Source organism: Cetorhinus maximus, chromosome 7, assembly GCF_964194155.1.
Source record: "Cetorhinus maximus chromosome 7, sCetMax3.hap1.1, whole genome shotgun sequence".
Taxonomy (NCBI): domain Eukaryota; kingdom Metazoa; phylum Chordata; class Chondrichthyes; order Lamniformes; family Cetorhinidae; genus Cetorhinus; species Cetorhinus maximus.
Window position 1 is genome coordinate 38,536,174 of NC_135885.1, and position 19,687 is coordinate 38,555,860.

General features: G+C 44.2%; 1 protein-coding gene across 2 annotated transcripts in view; it reads right to left on the reverse strand.

Annotated features, from left to right (window-relative positions):
- The window catches only part of b3glcta (beta 3-glucosyltransferase a), a 233,346-nt gene that overhangs the window by 112,306 nt on the left and 101,353 nt on the right, over positions 1–19,687 (reverse strand). For both annotated transcript variants that reach the window (XM_078545355.1, XM_078545354.1), the window contains exons 6-9: positions 16,113–16,221; positions 15,453–15,589; positions 11,642–11,705; positions 7,233–7,364 (exon numbers count right to left, since the gene is read on the reverse strand). In XM_078545355.1, the coding sequence (XP_078401481.1) occupies positions 7,233–7,364; positions 11,642–11,705; positions 15,453–15,589; positions 16,113–16,221 (442 nt within the window). The remainder of the gene's footprint in view (positions 1–7,232; positions 7,365–11,641; positions 11,706–15,452; positions 15,590–16,112; positions 16,222–19,687) is intronic.

Consider the following 19,687-nt stretch of genomic DNA (forward strand, 5'->3'; position numbering starts at 1 on the left):
TGCGTCTTTGGCTTCCACAACCTTAACACCATCACACCCTTCAAGGTCCTCCTCATTCGAGGAGACATGCTGCTCCTCCATCTCGTTATCGGCCAAGTCCTCTTCCCTTTGTAGCGCCAGGTTGTGTAGCATGCAGCAAACCACGATGATGCGCAAGACCCTCTGGGGAGTGTACTAGAGCTGTCCACCAGAACAATCCAGGCATCGGAATCGCATTTTCAAGATACCTATGGTGTGTTCCACCAATGACTAGGTTGCAGCATGAGCTCCGGTGTAGCTTCTCTCAGCAGGAGTCAGAGGCTGCCGCATGGGCGCCATCAGCCATGTCCTTCGCGGGTAACCCTTGTCCCCAAGGAGCCAACCCTGCATCCTTGAAGTGGTCCGTTGAAGAGCTCAGAGATTTGAGACCTACTCAGTATGTATGAGTTGTGGTCACTTCCTGGGAATCTGGCACACACCTGCATGATATGTTTGTTTCACCAGTTGCACACTGAGCGAGTGGTAACCTTTCTGGTTGATGTACTGGACTGCCTGTTGCCAGTGAGCTTTTATAGCCACATGAGTGCAGTTGATGACACCCTGCACATGTGGGAAATCTCAGCAAAGCCCAGTGCTCTTGCGTCCTGGCTTGCTTGATCTGTCGACATTGACAAAATTGTGCGCCTTTGCAAATAAGGCGTCTGTTAACTCCTGGATGCTTTTGTGAGTGGACACTTGGGAGATCCTGCAGAGGTCCCCAGCAGGTCTCTGAAGCAGCCATTGGTGTAGAAGTTGACTGTGGCGGTTACTTACACAGCCACTGGCAATGGATGCTTTCCAAGTCCTCATGGGACAAAATCCTGCAGAATGTGGCAAATGTGAAACACCAGATATATACATGCAGAGGCATTGGCAACACTGGTTCTCAGTCATCTGCAGATAACCCTGGGTCTATTGAGGCACCTACATATGACGGCTCTCCGAGGATCATCCTCTGCATCCAGAGGAGGACCTGCTGCCCCTTGGCTTTGAGGGATAGTCTCTTCACTTTTGACGAGCCAGACATTTCCGTTGCCTTCTTCTCATTCTTCTCTGCTGCCTATAAACAATAATGCAAGCAGCAATAACACCAGGATCCATCTTCCTGATGGTCTCCTCACTGCAGTATCAATGAGAAACACATAGGAGTCAGCATGTGTTGCCAAAGGTCCACTTTCTGTCTGTGATTGTAGCTTCAAGGCCTTTTTATGCATGCCAGAGAGAACTGGCCCCTGAAATGATGCCCAGTGCAGGGTGTGCATGAAAGTTCACCATAACCCCCCCGCCAACTCCCCCCATCCCCACCCACATGATTGACTGCCGACAGCTTTGGCCAAGCAACTGGGTGTTCTGCTTTCAGCCCAGGTGCTGGGATCATCATTACCTGCACTCCAAGACTGCGCTGTTTGGACTGACCATGAGGGTTAATGTTCGGTGAATACATGAGATTAATTTAGGGGGTCCGGAGGCTTCTCCTCTGTGAGTGGTGAATGGCCATATTTCCAAGAGGATTCTTCACCTTGTCCAGTCGCCCAATAGTTCTGCAGTTTCGTAACACTCTGGTGAATTTGAAGGCTGCGAACAAAAGTTTAAAACTAGGAGAACAATCATTGCCACTTTGAGGGATTAATGTTGCAGTGAGGGGTGACTTGATTGAAGTATACAAGATCCTGAATGGTCTTGACAAGGTGGACGTGGAAAGGTTGTTTCCTCTTGTGGGTGACTCCAGAACTAGGAGGCGCTGTTTTAAACTTAGGGGTCGCCCTTAAAGGACAGAAATGAGGGTAAATTTTTTCTCTCAGAGGGTTGTGCGACTTTGGAACTCTTTGCCTCAGAAGGCAGTGGAAACGAGGTCACTGAATATACTTAAGGCAGCGGTAGATAGATTCTTGTTCAGCAAAGGAATCAAAGGTTATAGGGGGTAGATGGGAATATGGAATTCGAAACACAAACAGATCAGCTATGATCTTATTGAATGGCAGAGCAGGCTTGAGGGGCCGAATGGCCTATTTCTGCTCCTATCTGTTCGTATGAATGGGCCTTCTTGCTTCACTTTCCTGACCCTCTGATTTTTTTTACTCGTTCGTGGGATGTGGGTGTCGCTGGCTAGGCCACCATATATTGTCCATCCCTAATTGCCCTTGAGAAGGTGGTGGTGAGCTGCCTTCTTGAATCACTGCAGTCCATGTGCTGTAGGTACACCCACAATGCTATTAGGGAGGGAGTTCCAGGATTTTGACCCAGCGACAGTGAAGCAATGGCGATATATTTCCAAGTCAGGATGGTGAAAGGCTTGGAGGGGGGCTTCCAGATGGTCTGCTGTCCTTGGCCTTCTGGATGGTAATGGGTGTGGGTTTGGAAGGCGCTGACAAAGGAAGCTTGGTGAGTTCCTGCAGTGCATCTTGTAGATGGTACACACTAATGCCACTGTGCATCGGTGGTTGAGGGAGTGAATATTTGTGGCTGGGGTGCTAATCTAGCGGGCTGCTTTGTCCTGGATGGTGTCAATCATCTTGAATGTTGTTGGAGATGCACTCAAGTGGAGAGTATTCCATCATACTCCTGACTTGTGCCTTGTAGATGGTGGACAGGCTTTGGGGAGTCAGGTGAATTACTCGCCACAGGATTCCTAACTTCTGACCTGCGCTTGTAGCCACAGTATTTATATGATGAGTCCAGTCCAGTTTCTGGTCGATGGTAACCTCCAGGATGTTGATAGTGAGGGATTCAGCAATGGTAATGCCATTGAATGTCAAGGGGCGATGGTTAGATTCTCTCCAGTTGGTGATGGCCATTGCCTGGCATTTTGGGTGGTGCAATGTCACTTGCCACTTGTCAGCCCAAGCCTGGATACTGTCCAGGTCTTGCTGCATTTGGATATGGCCTGCTTCAGCATCTGAGCAGTCATGAATGGTGCTGAACATTGTGTAATCCTCAGCAAACATCCCCACTTCTGACCTTATGATGGAAGGAATGTCATTGATGAAGCAACTGAAGAGGTTTGGGACTAGCACACTACCCTGAGGAACTCCTGCAGTGATGTCCTGGAACTGAGATGATTTACCTCTAATAACCACAACCATCTTCCTTTGTGCTAGGTATGACTCCAACCAGCAGATAGTTCCCCCCCCTCCCCCGGATTCCCATTGACTCCAGTTTTGCCATGGCTCCTTGATGCCACACTCGGTCAAATGCTGCCTTGATGTCAAGGGCAGTCACCCTCACCTCACCTCTGGAGTTCAGCTCTTTTGTCCATGTTTGAACCAAGGCTGTAATGAGGTCAGGAGCTTAGTGGCCCAGGCAGAATCCAAACTGAGCATCAGTGAGCAGGTTATAGTTAAGCAATAGCGCTTGATAGCACTGTTGATGTCCGCTTCCATCAGTTTAATGATGATTGAGAGTAGACCGATGGGGTGGTAACTGGCCAGGTTAGATTTGTCCTGCTTTTTGTGTACAGGACATACCTGGGCAATTTTCCATATTGCGGGTACATGGAAGTGTTGTAGCTGTATTGAAACAGTTTGGCTAGGGGTGTGGAAAATTCGGCAGCACAAGTCTTCAATGCCACCGCCAGAATATTGTCAGGGCCCATAGCCTTTGCAGTATCCAGTGCCTTCAGCCATTTCTTGGTATCACGTGGAGTGAATCAAATTGGCTGAAGACTGACATCTGTGATGTAGGGACCTCAGAAGGAGGCTGAGATGGATCATCCACTTGGCACTTCTGGCTGAAGATTGTTGCAAATGCTTCAGCTTTATCTTTTGCACCGATGTGCTGTGCTCCCCCATCATTGAGGATGGAGGTATTTGTGGAGCATCCTCCTCCAGTGAGTTGTTTAATTGTCCACCACTATTCATGGCTGGAAGTGGCAGGATTGCAGAGCTTAGATCTGATCCGTTGGTTGTGGAATCGCTTAGCTCTGCCTATCGCTTGCTGCTTATGCTGTTGGGCATGCAAGTAGTCCTGTGTTGCAGCTTCACCAGATTGACACCTCATTTTTAGGCCTGGTTCTGCTCCTGGCATGCCACCCTGCACTCTTCATTGAACCAGGGCTGATCCCCTGGCTTGGTGCTAAAGATAGAGCGGGGTATATGCTGGGCCATGAGATTACAGGTTGTGTTCAAGTACAGTTCTGCTGCTGCTGATGGCCCACACCGCCTCATGGTTGACCAGTCTTGATTTGCTCGAAATCTATCCCACTTAGTACGGTGGTAGTGCCAAATAACACAATGGGTGGGTGTGCTCAATGTGAAGGCGGGACTTCATCTTCACAAGGACTGTGCGGTGGTCACTCCTACCGATACTGTCATGGACAGGTGCATCTGCAGCAGGAAGGTTGGTGAGGATGAGGTCAAGTATGTTTTTCCCTCTTGTTGGTTCCCTCACCACCTGCCACAGGCCCAGCCTAGCAGCTATATCTTTGAGGACTTGGCCAGCTCGGTCTGTAGTGCTGCTACCGAACCACAATTGGTGATGGACATTGAAGTCCCCCACCCAGAATACATTCTGCGCCTTTGCCACCCTCAGTGTTTCCTCCAAGTGGTGTTCAACATGGAGGTGTACTGATTCATCAGCTGAGGGAGGGCGGTATGTGGTAATCAGCAGGAGGTTTCCTTGCCCATGTTTGATCTGATGCCATGAGACCTCATGGAGTCTGGAGTCGAGGCTGAGGACTCCCAAGACAACTCCCTCCCGACTGTACACCACTGTGCCGCCACCTCTGCTGGGTCTGTCCTGCCAGTGGGACAGGACATGCCCAGGAATGGTGATGGTGATGTCTGGGACATTGTCTATAAGGTATGAATCTGTGAATATGTATGTCAGGCTGTTGCTTGACTATTCTGTGAGACAGCTCTCCCAATTTTGGCACAAGCCCTCAGATGTTAGTAAGGAAAGCTTTGTAGGGTTAACAGGGCTGAGTTTGCCGTTGTCATTTCCAATGCCTAGGTCAATGCTGGGTGGTCCATTCGGTTTAATTTTAGCGGTTTGGTACAACTGAGTGGCTTGTGCGGTCATTTCAGAGAGCAGTTAAGAGTCATCCACATTGCTGTGGGTCTGGAGTCACGTGTAGGCCAGACCGGGTAAGGACAAGATTTCCTTCCCTAAACGCCATTCATGAATCAGATGGGTGTTTCTGACAATTGACAATAGACAATGGTTTCATGATCATCATCATTAGATTTTTAATTCCGGATTTTATTGAATTCAAATTTCACCATCTGCAGTGGTGGGATTCAAATTCAGGTCCCCCCCTGGGTCTCTGGATTACTACCCCAGTGACAATACCACTACACCACCGCCTCCGTCAATTGAACAGCTGCTAACCTGTCTCAGCTGTGCCTCTGTCCTCACTTTGGAACTATCATTTCAGTTGGTTGGACCTCAAGTGCTCAGGCAGCTCCTGTAATTAATTTGGAAAGCAAATTGCTAGAGCTGCATGTTAACTTTGGCCTTTATTATAAGCGGTTTAGAATATAAGAGTAAGAAAGCCATACAGCAATTATATAGGACTTTGGTGAGACCATGCCTTACCTAAGGAAGGGTTTACTTACCTTACAGGCGATGCAACAAAGGTTCACCAATTTTAGACTTGGAATGAGAGGATTATCTTATGAGGAGAGACTGAGTAAAACGGGTCTATATTTTCTGCAGTTTAGAAGAATGAGAGGCTAACATTGAAATGTATAAATTTAAGGGCCTGACAGACTAGAAAGGCTGTTAACCCTGGCTGGGGAGTTTAGAACTAGGGGCGTAGACTTCAGATAAGGGTTCAGCCAATTAGGACTGAGATGAGGAAAATTTCTTCTCACAGAGTGTGGTGAATCTTTGGAATTCTTGCCCTACAGGATTGTGGATGCTGAGCTGTGGAGTACATTCAAGAGTGAGACTGATAAATCTTTGGACTCTAAGGGAATCGAGGGATATGGGCTTGGGCAGAGAAGTGGAGTTGAGGTAGAGATTAGCCATAATCTTACTGCATAATAAAGCAGGCTCGAGGGGCCTTATGGCCAACTCTTGCTTCCATTTCTTATGTTCTTAAGAAGAATGGGCAACATTCTATAGATGGAGGCTCATCACTGCATTTCATAAGGCTAACAACATTCTCCCATGACAGGATGAGGCAATCAGTTCATCCATGCTAACTCATAAGGGCGAAGTCTTATAAATTCTAGAAACATGGCTAGCTGTAAGCGTACAGTTTTTAATCCATTCAGCCAGTAACATTATTCTCTCCATTGCCCAAATCAATAAGTGCATCTAAACATTTTCCTCTGTGCAGGATATAAACTAAGGTCAATTTCAATGATGACCTAAAATAGTTTGAATGAGAAATATCATGGAGAATGGCTCAAAGAGTTACAGCTTTTGTCACTAGGGATTGAAGAGAAATTTCCACAATTATGAACTTTTTGAGAAGGTAAATGGTGACAAATTGTATCAATTTGACAGTCAATGGAAACAAAGTAGCAGAGATTCTGGATTCTCATTAGAAGGCAAAGAAAGAAGGGCATTTTTTTCATGTTTATTGGGAATATAAAATCCTGTTCTCCCTAAAATGTTTTTAGACAGTGAGTCCAATTGGAACATCCCTACAGCTGTTCTTTCAGCTGAACAAAGAGAACCCACTGGGAGTTGAAGCTGTTCATGCTTCCATGTAGGGTTCAGCAAGTAATCTATTCAGAATTATTTCTGAATAGGGGTTAGCACAGAAGCAGCTGCCAAATCTAAACTCACCATGAACTGGTGTAATACAGATATGTTTCTGAATAAATTTGCCGGGAATTCATTCAGAACGGGATTGCTAGCATGGTCAATAGATGTAAGTACATTATGTATGTACTAGCTGAAAAAAAATGCAGAAAACTTTAATCCAAACCCAAATTTCAAATTGAAGATAAGGAAAGGTTGTACAATCTGTGGGGAACTTTTCCTTTAGAAGTGAGAGCAATGCATCTGATTATTGGTGCCAAGTAACAATGATATGCAGCGCTCTCCAAGATGAGCTGAATCACAGAACATCTGCAGCTTTGTGAAAGCCCACGTTTTATGCCCCCTAAAACTTGCGACTCTGCTGTAACGAAGTTAAGTACAAGTATGTGGTATAGAAGCAGATATCTGGACAGAATCCATAAAATTAGCCAAGTTATGAACAATTAAATAATTTACAAAAGGGTCACTGTTCGACAGTAAACATATATTTGAAGATTACTCACACAAAATGGAAAGTAGGTATGAAATGTAGTTGCACAGTTGGTTGCTTCAGGTGAGGTTTCAGCTTCTGTACAGAATTCCTTTACTGAAGTCAGCTGAGGACCATTAGATTTTTGTGATATAAAGAGTGCAATCTGAAAAGACATATATTTCTGTTAATTTCAGTTTTGATTTATGTTGCTTCAGGCAATCTAAAGAAATCCCACCACAAAATTTAAAAAACCTGTGATGTGTACACACTGAAGTCATTCAGTCCTTCATCCAACACTAACCTGCACTGTACAGTCCTGGGGTGTTCACCCGTCCCCTGCCCGCTTGCTGCTGGGTGAATACCAACGAAGGTGGGATAAGGCCCTCAAGTGGGCATTAATTGTCCATTTATGGGCTCAATTGGCAGTGGGCTGGGTAGACTGTCCATGGTAAAAGTAAAAAACTACGGATGCTGGAAATCCAAAACAAAAACAAAAGTACCTGGAAAAACTCAGCAGGTCTGGCAGCATCTGCAGAGAGGAACACAGTTAACGTTTCGAGTCCGAATGACCCTTCATGGGCCTGGCCGCCATGGAAATCGGGCAGTGGTGGGATGGTGGCAGGGTTCCCACCCGCCACTCTTCTGCCTGACTAAATTACCCCCTGCCACCAAACTCGGCACGGGGGTGGGGGATATTAAATTTCACCCATAACGTGAACAAGAAGATCGAGATATACAACAAGCATCTTCATATTATAAATCAGAAACTAGGCAACATTGATATTTTTCATTTTCAGGAATCGAATTTAAAAATTAATTTTTTTGTCTTCATCATCTGTGGGATCTTTCTCCCAAATTATAGTGTATCAGCTCAAAACCAAAAAGGTCTTGATTCAGCCATGGATCAGGTGCAAAAGTGCATCAAAGGAAAAGGAAAGTTTTCGTGAACACACAACTTATATTTATATAGTAGCTTTAACAAAATAAAACGTCCTATGGCACTCTCTGCAAGGAACCCCTTTGCTGGCATCAACTATAGGACTATATGCAGATAGGTCCACCGAGAGGCTGATATTTAGGCTGATTGAGAAATGGCAGTTCTCCCAGGTTGGGGGTGGGGAAGTCAATGAAAATTAGAATCTAGCCTATCAGCTGGGAAATAATAATCCAATGGTGGGTATCTAATATTAGAAGCGAATCAGGCACCTGTCCCATGTTTCATGTGGCACTGAGCCCTGGGGCCGGCATGTGGCACAAATCCTAGGTGTGGTGGAAGGAGAGAGATGTAATTTATATTGACATATTTTCCAGCCACTTCAGCTTTTGACTAGAGTCACTTAACACACACTCATCCCAATACATTACTCAGTGGCATCTCATTGTCAAACATTATGTAATCATCCAATATCTGCAGCAAGGCCGAGTTCTACATTAGCCTTACTTCAAAATATTTTGCAACCATTGCAATGGTTTATTATATTTGGAGGGTGTATGAAGTAAATGAAGGAATAATTGTGCTGATTTATTATCTTACTGTATCCCTTGCTGTACAGCAAGGCCATTACAAATCTTTGTTATAATCGTTTTCCCCTGATGAAATCTTTGTGGTAAATTATCCTATGCAAAAATAATTACATTTGAACAACTTATTTCTGAAATTGATTTGCTGACTATTTGAGCACTTATTTAAGAAACGGGAAGGTTAAAGTGGTCTTCAATCAAAGGACAAAATGGCCAAGAGTAAATTGGCAGCTCACAGAATCAAACAGTGCAGAAGAGGCCCTTCGGCCCATCGAGTCAGCACTGACATGTGAGAAACACCTGACCTACCTACCTACCTAATCCCATTTACCAACACTTGGCCCATAGCCTTGAATGTTATACCAAGTGCTCATCCAGGTACTTTTTAAAGGATGTGAGGCAACCCACCTCCGCCACCTTGCTAGGCAGTGCATTCCAGACCGTCACCACCCTCTGGGTAAAAAAGTTTTTCCTCACATCCCCCCTAAACCTCCTGCCCCTCACCTTGAACTTATGTCCTCTCATGACTGACCCTTCAACTAAGGGGAATAGCTGCTCCCTATCCACCCTGTCCATGCCCCTCATAATCTTGTACACCTCAATCAGGTCGCCCCTCAGTCTTCTCTGCTCCAACGAAAACAACCCAAGTCTATCCAACCTCGCTTCATAACTTAAATGTGTCATCCCAGGCAACATCCTGGTGAATCTCCTCTGCACCCCCTCCAGTGCAATCACATCCTTCCTATAATGTGGCGACCAAAACTGCACACAGTACTCCAGCTGTAGCCTCACCAAAGTTCTATGCAACTCCAACATGACCTCCCTACTTTTGTAATCTATGCCTCGATTGATAAAGGCAAGCGTCCCATATGCCTTTCTCACCACACCACTAGCATGCCCCTCTGCCTTCAGAAATCTATGGACACACACGCCAAGGTCCCTTTGTTTTTCAGAACTTCCTAGTGTCATGCCGTTCATTGAATACTTCCTTGTCAAATTACTCCTTCCAAAGTGTATCACTTCACATTTTTCAGGGTTAAATTCCATCTGTCACTTATCTGTCCATTTGACCATCCCATCTATATCTTCCTATAGCCCAAGACACTCGACCCTCACTGTTAACCACTCGGCCAATCTTTGTGTCATCCGCAAACTTACTAATCCTACCCACCACATAGTCATCTACGTCGTTTATATAAATGACGAATAATAGGCGACCCGGCACAGATCCCTGTGGTACATCACTGGACACTGGCTTCCAGTCACTAAAGCAGCCTTCTGCATCATCACCCTCTGTCTCCTACAACTAAGCCAATTTTGAATCCGCCTTATCAAATTACCCTGTATCCCATGTGCATTTGCCTTCTTTATAAGTCTCCCATGTGGGACCTTGTCAAAGGCTTTGCTGAAATCCATACAAACTACATCAAATGCACTACCCTCATCTATACACCTGGCCACCTCCTCAAAAAATTCAATCAAATTTGTTAGGCATGACCTCCCTCTGACAAAGCCATGCTGACTATCCCTGATCAAACCTTGCCTCTCCAAGTGGAGATAGATTCTCTCCTTCAGAATTTAAATCACTTTACACAATTCAGTCAGAGGAAAAGGAAATTGGGAAGGATATAAAACAGGTTGTCAATTTACTATCGCCTTCTTGGAGTTTTCTCCAAAGGCCAAGTTCACTTCCATTTCTAATGAGGAATATTTTCTTCCCATAAGTCTCTTTTCTTTATAGACTGAAAGTTTTCACCAAAAAAATTGGATTTAATGAAAGACCAAAATATTATTAAAGTAGTCAAACTGTGACCAAATCTATTTTAAAATAGTATATTTGAAGGGAAATTTTACAAGTTTACCCTTGCTGCACAGAGCTTCAGCTGCCAGGAGCACACATTAGGAATTTAGCCAGGCCTTGCAGAAATTTCCATCCATTCATTCTAATGGACAGAATATCCTACTCACCAGCATGATTGTAAATTTGTAAAATTTACCCTATATAGTTTGTGAGAATGAAATGAGAATCCACATGTTACATGAGAATACATATTAAATTGCCAAATTGCACATCAAGTTGGATTTAATGATGTCCTCTATCAGGATTTTGAAAGTACTGTGTGCTTCAACAGATGGGCTATTGTTAACCACCAATACTCAGTAAGAGGGAACATTCTGACAGAGTGAACATTAAATGGTGTTAAGATAGGGGTCACAAAACTACCATCTCATTGAACACCATAAAGACCCATACTTAACAGAGATTCGCTGTACATTACAGACTCATTACTTGAACAAGCAGCAACTGAGATTCACTTACCTAACAGATTTATAACTTTAAGTGAGATATATTGAGGCTTACTGTCCATCACAAACCTTATGCATGATAGGGAAATAGCGAAACTCAGGCTACAGAGACATATGAGAACCATTATATGCCATATGAACTGTACATCTAAACAAGAATGATTAAAGCTTACTGTACATTACATAGGTTAATACCTCTAAGACTAGGAAAATTGAAACCCAATATACATCTTTGGGATACATAACAAAGAAAGAGATTTAGTGGGTTGAGATTTCATTTCACATAAGACCTTGTCAGTTGGTGGAGGAGGAGAATTTATACCCCATTGAACCTGGCTGCATTGAAATCCAGGTCCAATAATAACATTTTGTGTTAAACAAATGCTGTTGGGATTTTTTTGACCTATATTGTATTAAGCAACACTTTAGTTTGTTTTACAACAAATAGTATCATTTTTTAAAAAAAGGTTACATCACACAGATAACCAGCAGGTAAGAGTCAAGTCGAAAATAATCACAACTTCCTATTAATTACTTTAGTACATGGAAAAGCTTTAAAGGTTATCAATAATTTGTAGTATTTTACTAAACATAATCTTAACCATCACATACCTCATGTTTTAAGTCTATAGTAAAATCTGCAAAAGGTTTCTCAATCTTCAATTGTTTTGCAAGCCTGTTTGTGTAACAGAAGTGAAAAAAATTAATCTAGGACAAAACTGGTTGAGATAGAGTACATTTTTGAGACATAGCTAACTTCAGCGTATTATGCCATCCCTGACAAATGTGCTAAAGTAAATAATTTTCTTTCAGTCAGTAGAATTACTGTCAGCTTCAAAAAGATAATAGTAAGGGGTCAGGTGAAGTTGCTGTGGCCAAAGTTAAAGGTACATAAGACCCTTCAAATTCAAAACATAGTTTGTAACCTTTCGTTATCTGGTAAAATTTCAAATTAAATTGGCAGCCGTATTTTCTCCTCTTGATGTACAACACCAGGAATATGGCCATGAAAAAAAAAATCATTACTCTTCTTGGACCACAGAGGCTATAGTCAGATTTTGGAACAATCAAGAGTAGGGGTCAGCACCCCTGACTTGTAGCCCACATGATTTTCTGTCCATTAAAATCAATGGATGGAAAATTATATGGGGGTGAAATTAGGTCTGCTAACTTATACACCCAAACTTCTTGATAGGCATTCGTGACCTGTAAAGCTTGCATTAGATGCCCTAAATCATAAAATATAGAGTGGTCCTTTTGCAAACTTGTTTCATTATTTCATCCCATTTATAATACCAGGGCCAGAATATTGTGCTTGCTGAGCAGGCGCGTGGTAGACACGAACGGTCACAAAATAGGGTGCAGTGACGTCAGGAGGGCATCCCAACGCCACTGCGCCGCCTCACAACATTTCAGTCAGCAGGCACGTGTGCAAGTCGGAAGTGCACCCGCCGACAGTTAAAGGGCCAATTCAGCCCATTAATAGAGCAATCGTCAGCGATTTTGAGTGGCCTGTGCACTTTTACACCGGCACACGGGCCACTCGGCCAGGCGGCCTTCACATTTTTCGTCCATTCTATATCCAGGGTGGGAAAAAAGGCCCACAGCATGTTGGTAAGTTGAAGAGCTAATAATTTTGCTGAGAGTTATTTTTAGATGGTTTAGCGATCGATTCTGGCATTTTTTTTGGTGTTTTGGCGAACTCTCTGATGTTCAAGCGTTTGCAGCAGAGGCTTTCTGCTGAGAGGCCCCTTCTGTGCAGAAACCTGTGCAACCATCTGTACAGAAATGGGGATTATGTACTCTGCTGGAGGGACCTCCACTTCTGAGGAGCAGAGGGCCAGGATGGAGAGGAGGCCAACTGCCTGCAGGCACCATCCCAGCATCGAACCTATGGACCAAGAGGCACAGCCAGAAGGGGTGCAGGGCCAACAGGAAGTGAAAGGCAGAAAGGTCCGGAGGAGGTGCCATTACCCAGCAGGCAGAGTGTACAGGCAGCGAACATGCTACCTGGGCATTTCTGAAGTTCAGTGCCGAAGAAGGCTCTGTCTCTCCAGGGATAGTATCACCTCTGCATGCGAAATGATCAGCCCCGAAATTGCCTCAAACTGTATAGGTGGCCACCCTATGACAGTGGCCCTGAGGGTGACAGTTACCTCAGGACCGTTCCAGAGGTCAGTGGGAGAGGTATATGGTGTCACCCAATTGGATGCCCACAGCTGCTTCAAGCTGGTCACTGACGCTTTGTTCCCAAGGGTCAACACCTTCATTCACTTCAGGACAGATGAGGCCAGCCAGGCAGAGCGAGCCAGAGGCTTTGCTGCAATCACAGGATTCCCCTGCATTCAGGAAGCCACTGACTGCATGCATGTGCCCATAAAGGTGCCAGCGGGAGAGCCAGGTGCCTTTGTAAATAGAAAGGGCTTCTCCTCTCTCAATGTCCAAATTGTATGTGACCACAAGAGTGAGATACTGCAGTTTTGTGCCAAGTATCTAGGAAGCTGTCACGATGCCTACACCCTGTGTCACTCCCAGGTACCAAGGCTGTTCATTGCTCCAGCACACTTGGATGGCTTGCTCCTGGGGAACAAAGGCTATCCACTGAAAAGATGGCTGATGACAGCGCTGAGACACTCGAGGGCTCCAGCCAAGGAGAGCTACAACTGCTGTCTTGCCTCCACAAGGGCAATCATTGAGAGGACCAATGTCAAGGTGACATTTCGCTGCCTGGACTGCCCAAGGGGATCATTGCAATATCCATCTGAATGCTGAATGCACCTTCCTTATTGTTGCTGTCTGCTGTGCACTACACAATCTTGCTTTGTCAAGGAGCAACTCATTGGAGGATGAAGACAGTGATCCTGCTCCACAGGCCGCAGAGGACGATTCAAATGCTGAGTCTGAGAAAGAGCCTGAAGAGCCTCAGGGTGAGGAGCAGGAACCCGATGTGAGGATGCTTATGGGAGGCAGGGAGTCCAGGGAGTCCTTGATTCAGAGGATATTCAGTTAGGAATCCAAAGCAAGGAGTCAAGGTGATGGCAAGGAGAATGCCACCTTACTGATCGTTGCTGATGAAGCCCTCCTGTCACTCTTCACTCAAATTCCGGCCTCTGAAGTAAACTTTTCTGCCCATTATATGTGTGACACATGACTCCCAGGCCTCTTCCCTGTCAATTGCATGAAACACATTAGGCCATTGCACATTATGTAACACTTTAATATTGAAGGCAAAGATATGCACCAGTACACACATTCCAAGGAAAAATTAATCACCCTTGAGACCCCTTATGTATTCATTGTGACTTAAATTTCTGTTTGCGAGTGCTATGTCTTGATGCTTCCCCTTCACTGGTAACTAGATTGGAGGCAGGCTACTGACTGATGCCGCGTCGGTCTTGATGGCTTTGGCGGGTATCATATGAACATATGAATTAGGAGCAGGAGTAGGCTACTCAGCCCCTCAAGCCTGCTCCACCATTCAATAAGATCATAGCTGATCTGAATGTAACCTCAACCCCACATTCCTGCCTACCCGATAGATTTCACCCCCTTGTTAATCAAGAACCTATCTAGCTCTGCCTTAAAAATATTCAAAGACCCTGCTTCCACCGCAAATGTCCATACATCACAATCAATCACCTGAAAATATAGCTGATAAAAATGCTGCCCACAGATATTTATTTTATTTCATAACGGAAATTTCATCCTGCCCATGGATGAGGTTTGATGAAAAATGCAAAGTCCGCCTGGCCAATTCACCCATCCGCCCAACTGCGGGGGCGGGCGCGGACCCGATCGGTGCCCCCGATTGAGCCCCTGCCACCATTTTACGTGGGCGGGCCAATTAAGGCCCACCCAGCGTGACGCGCACCCGGAAGCGCTGTGCAGTCCCTGTGCCGGCGGTGGGGGGGGAGTTCCCTGAATCAGGAGTGCGCGAAAGAGAGCAGAAATCTCCAAGGCACAGAAATGCCTCAGGGAGGTGAGTTTTAAGTTTGAAAAATTTTAATAACGAGACATGTCCCCTCGTGTGACAGTGTCACATAAGCTGGGACATGTCAATCAACTTTAATGAAAAACTTCATTTATAAACCCTTCATGAAACCTCATCCTGCCCACGGATGAGGTTCCATGAAAAATGTGAAGGCCGCCCGGGCTCTTCGCCTGCCCGCCAACCTTAAGGTTGGACGGGCAGCTTTCTCAATAGGTTTAATTAGCTAATTAATGGCCTTAACAGGCCTTTGACAGTTCAGCAGATGCGCAGCCAAGTGGGCTGAGCGCCCGCCGAACTGAAAATCTAAATGACACGCGGTGATGTCAGGACGCACGCCTGACATCACCGCGCGTCACTTTACACCTCGATGAGCAGGCCCCGCCCCCTCTCGCCAAGCCGAAGATTCTACCCTTACTTAAATCAGTCACCTACCTGTTGACAAGTGGAATACTCAAGGCCCAGCCAGCAGCAAAATCTGGATATTTAAAAACCACCGGATCTTCTGCAAAAGCGTAATGGTGAATAATTGTAGATTGTTCATCATACAGCGCCTTTCCTAAAAACCATTCCTGTAATAAATACATTATATATGGTTTAAAATAAGGAATATATTGTTCCAGAATGTTTTAGATATGAAAGTGATAGCCTCAATGAAGCACTTGTCTGAAAAGAAACATTATTGGTCAATAATGCACTATTTTATAAATATGTTTAAATTGCAGGGGTTAATTAGAAAAGACCACTACCATATTTGGTAGCTTTATATTTATTCTATTTTTGTTCCATCAGAGAGCTTTGAGGTGCAACGGTTAGCAAAAAAAAATCAAGTCCAAACTACATCAGATGAACATTGTATCTTGCCTGAAATTATAATTATAAAAACTGTACTTTGGTAAGATTAAATACACAGAATAACGTATGTGATTTTCCCAAAACAAACAAATTAGGCAAGGGAAATGGATGATAAGCATAGATTAAAATGTGTGCCAGTTTCTCACATCAAGTGCAGCTTATTAAATTAAAAAGAAACATTATGCAAAGGGCAATAGTAATTACTAAACTCCCCGAGCGTTTTTGGATTTGCTAGAATACCTTTGTTTTGTCATATCTACTGAAGACCTCCAACAGCTTTGGAACTTGTATCCTTGTTTGTTCTTCACAAAAGAAAATCCAGGATTTCTTGCCATAAGTCGTTGAAAGGCTAATGAGAAATAAAAGCAATATTAACATCAGAATAATTCCCTGCTACTAAAACTAAATCACATACATCATTGGATTCGTCTCTCATTATGTTCCAATACTTTCTGATTCAGCTGAATCCTGACCAGCACATCACTTCATCCAGTTATTAAAGCACTTTTTCATTCATTCCCAAGAATCAACTGGCCACCTAAATGCTCACCAGAAGACAGAATGGTCTGTTTTTTTTTTGCAGGCAGCAGTGAACAATGGTTCTCACTATTTATTGTACTTACAGTTGCCCACTGAGGGCTTTTACATTGTGATTTGTAATAATCAGAGAGCTAAAACAACTCTTTGCCCTCTAAAGGGAACCTATGAGAACAGAGCAAACAATGGCAACTCCACTCAACCAACCAATCAGATTGAAGAGTCCTCACTGCGACATGCAAGCTGCAAAATTTGGGTGTGTAGCACAGCACAGGTGCTGTTTTGAGTCCAAAATGGCATCAACATTACATATGCACAATTCTGGTACAGCCCATGCAGGAAGAGATTTTGGGTAGGTCGTTAGTGCGGGTGCTAGAAGCATGCACCAGAAGTATGCGGATTGTACATCAATCAGCATTTAACATTGATTTGACTCTAGTGATGCCATTCACGACCCTAATGCTGCAGCTAGCATCTCCATTTTAATCTTGCATTGCTGAACATGCTTTCAGCAGCAGAAAGGACTCTTTACAAGCATTACTTAAATAAACAAAACATAGACCTAACTGCTATCAGGTCAGTTGCTGCTGAGTTTGTAGAAACGTTTGAAATTTTGCACCAGCACTTAAAATTGCTGAAGTCTACAGAGAGTGGTGTGGCACATGCTGAAGGCATTGGTTCTCACTTCAAGGGTTCTTCTCAGGTCCTAGCTCAGGCCTCTGCTCATTCCAGTGAGAACATAAGAAAATAAGAAAGAGGAGCTAGAGTAGGACATATGGCCTCAACTCCACCTTCCTGCACTGTCCTCATAAATCTTAATTCCCTTAATACCCAAAAGTCTATCGACCTCTGTCCTGAATGGGTCACTCATTTAAGACAGAAACAAGGAGAATTTTTTTCTCTCAAAGGGTCGTGAGTCTTTAGAACTCTCTTCCTCAAAAGACAGTGGAAGCAGAGTTTTTGAGTGTTTTTAAGGCAAAGCTAGCTAGATTCTTGATAAACAAGGGGGTGAATGGTTATTGGGGGTAGGCTGGAATATGGAGTGGAACTACAATCAGATCAGCCATGATTTTATTGAATGGCGGAGCAGGCTCAAGGGGCCAAGTGGCCTACTCCTGCTCCTAATTCGTATGTTCACATGTTCGTATGAATATACTCAATGGCCAAATATCCCTAGGAGAGAAAATTTTAAAGATTCATAACCCTCTGGGTGAAGAAATTCCTCCTCATCTCAGTCCTAAATGGCTGACTCCTTATTCTGAATCTGTGACCTATGTTGCAGATTCCCAACTAAGGGAAACATTTTCTCAGCATCCGCTCCAGCTCGCCGACCCAAAGATTCTGGCCCAAGTGTGGTCTCAAAAACGCCCTGTATAATCGTAGTAAGGCATCTTTACTTTTATACTCCATTCCCTTTGTAACAAAAGCTGATGGGCTGGATTTTCATCGACTCAGGATGACTCGGGAGCTTTTAAAAATGGAGGGTATGTCCCAATTCTGGGATTCCTGATCCTATTCCTGGGCTGTCTGATTTTTGGGAGTGCCTTGAAAGAGTGTGGGCTGATTAGTGGTGGAGTCGCTTAGCATGACATAGGGGGCATGAGGGACCATGGTGGTGGGTGAAGTGCCATAGCTTGCCATAGGGGGCATGATGGGTCATGGAGGGGTGGGTGAGGGGCATTGCTTGGCATAGGAGGCATGAAGTGGCATGGATGGGGCATGGGGAGTGTTTGGGATGAGGGAGTGTGAGGGGTGAGGGCTGGAGGGTCTTTGTGTTTTCATTTTAACTGGAACCAAGTCCCACAACACCAAGGCAGGCCTTTTAAAAAGCCCACCTCGGCATCTAGCAGTCCCTCTGTCTGCCTCCTACCTCTTTTCCAGGCCAGCTGGCGCCAATCCAGCCCACACAATGAACCTCCCAAACAATGAAGATCCCACCCTTGCAGTCACTTTCTCCCAAGGCGCGAGGGCCGAGGCGGGAATTTCCCCGACTCCAGTTGTTAGCCTCACTGATGAAAATCCAGGTCAACATACCGTTTGCCTTTCAAATTGCTTGCTGTAGCTGCATGTTAACATTCTATGATTCATGCACAAGGACATCGGAATGCAAACATTTCCAAGTCTTTCACCATCCAAAAATATTCTTTTTTCATTTTTCCAGCCAAAGTGGATAACTTCACACTTCGCCACATTGTATTCCATTTGCCATGTTCTTGCCCACTCATCCAACTTTTCTATATCTCTTTACAACCTCTTTGCATCCTTCTCACTACTTACTTTTCCACCCAACATCCATCATTTCCACCCAACGTACAGCAATACCATCAGCAAACTTGGATGCATTACAGTCAGTCCCCTCATCTAAGTCGTTAAAAAAAATTGTAAATAGCTGAGGTACGAATTGACCCAGAAATGTCTCTGCTATTTGTTCATCAATCCATTTTTCAATCTGCAAAGTTACCTAACCAGACAATAAATAAACCTAAAGTAACCTTGAGCTTACTGTAGTTAAAGCAACTAAACATTTTGCCCTCAAAAGGGTAGGTCATCATCAATGCATCATCATAATACATAATAATACATGCGCATTGCAAGGTCTAAGTCTTTAAATAAATCAACATATTATTTGAATTACCACACGCATTACCACCGGAGGTCTAAGGATAATATCAAACAGCGTACCTGAATACATTTCCTGCTCTTCACACTTCTAGTTGATCAGTTTTAATTTTGTCATTATAAAAAGAGATCAAGCAGAATCAAATAAGTGGCGAGGGAGGGAAGCAGCCCTTCATTGGCTGCCTGCCTCCGGTCGGTGGCATCCACATCGCTGATGCTCTCGTCACTGGCAATATCCGATAGCAGCAGCAAGACGTTCCCCTCCCAACCCCTGCTGCTGCTATTTTACAAAGCCTCCCACTTCCCAGCCCATCTCCAGAGGGCTGGTAAAATACAACCTTTCAGTTCAAACAACTCTTTCGAAGGTCTGCACATTGAACTTCACAAATTTCAAATGAAAATGTATTGTATAACTTTCCACATTCAGGGGAAAAAATAAGTCATGATGTATATAGTAGGGATAATTAAATGTTGAAAACTTCAATTGTTATGTTACTGAGTCAATCCTAATTACTTCTCCCTTTATGCCAATGACTTTATGATGTTGAATGTAAGAAAAATGTCTTCTCCAATATCTTCTGAGCCGATAAATAAATCACTTTATCTGCTTCTGGATTATTACTCAAAGATAATTACGAAAAAAATTGGCCGCCTAACAA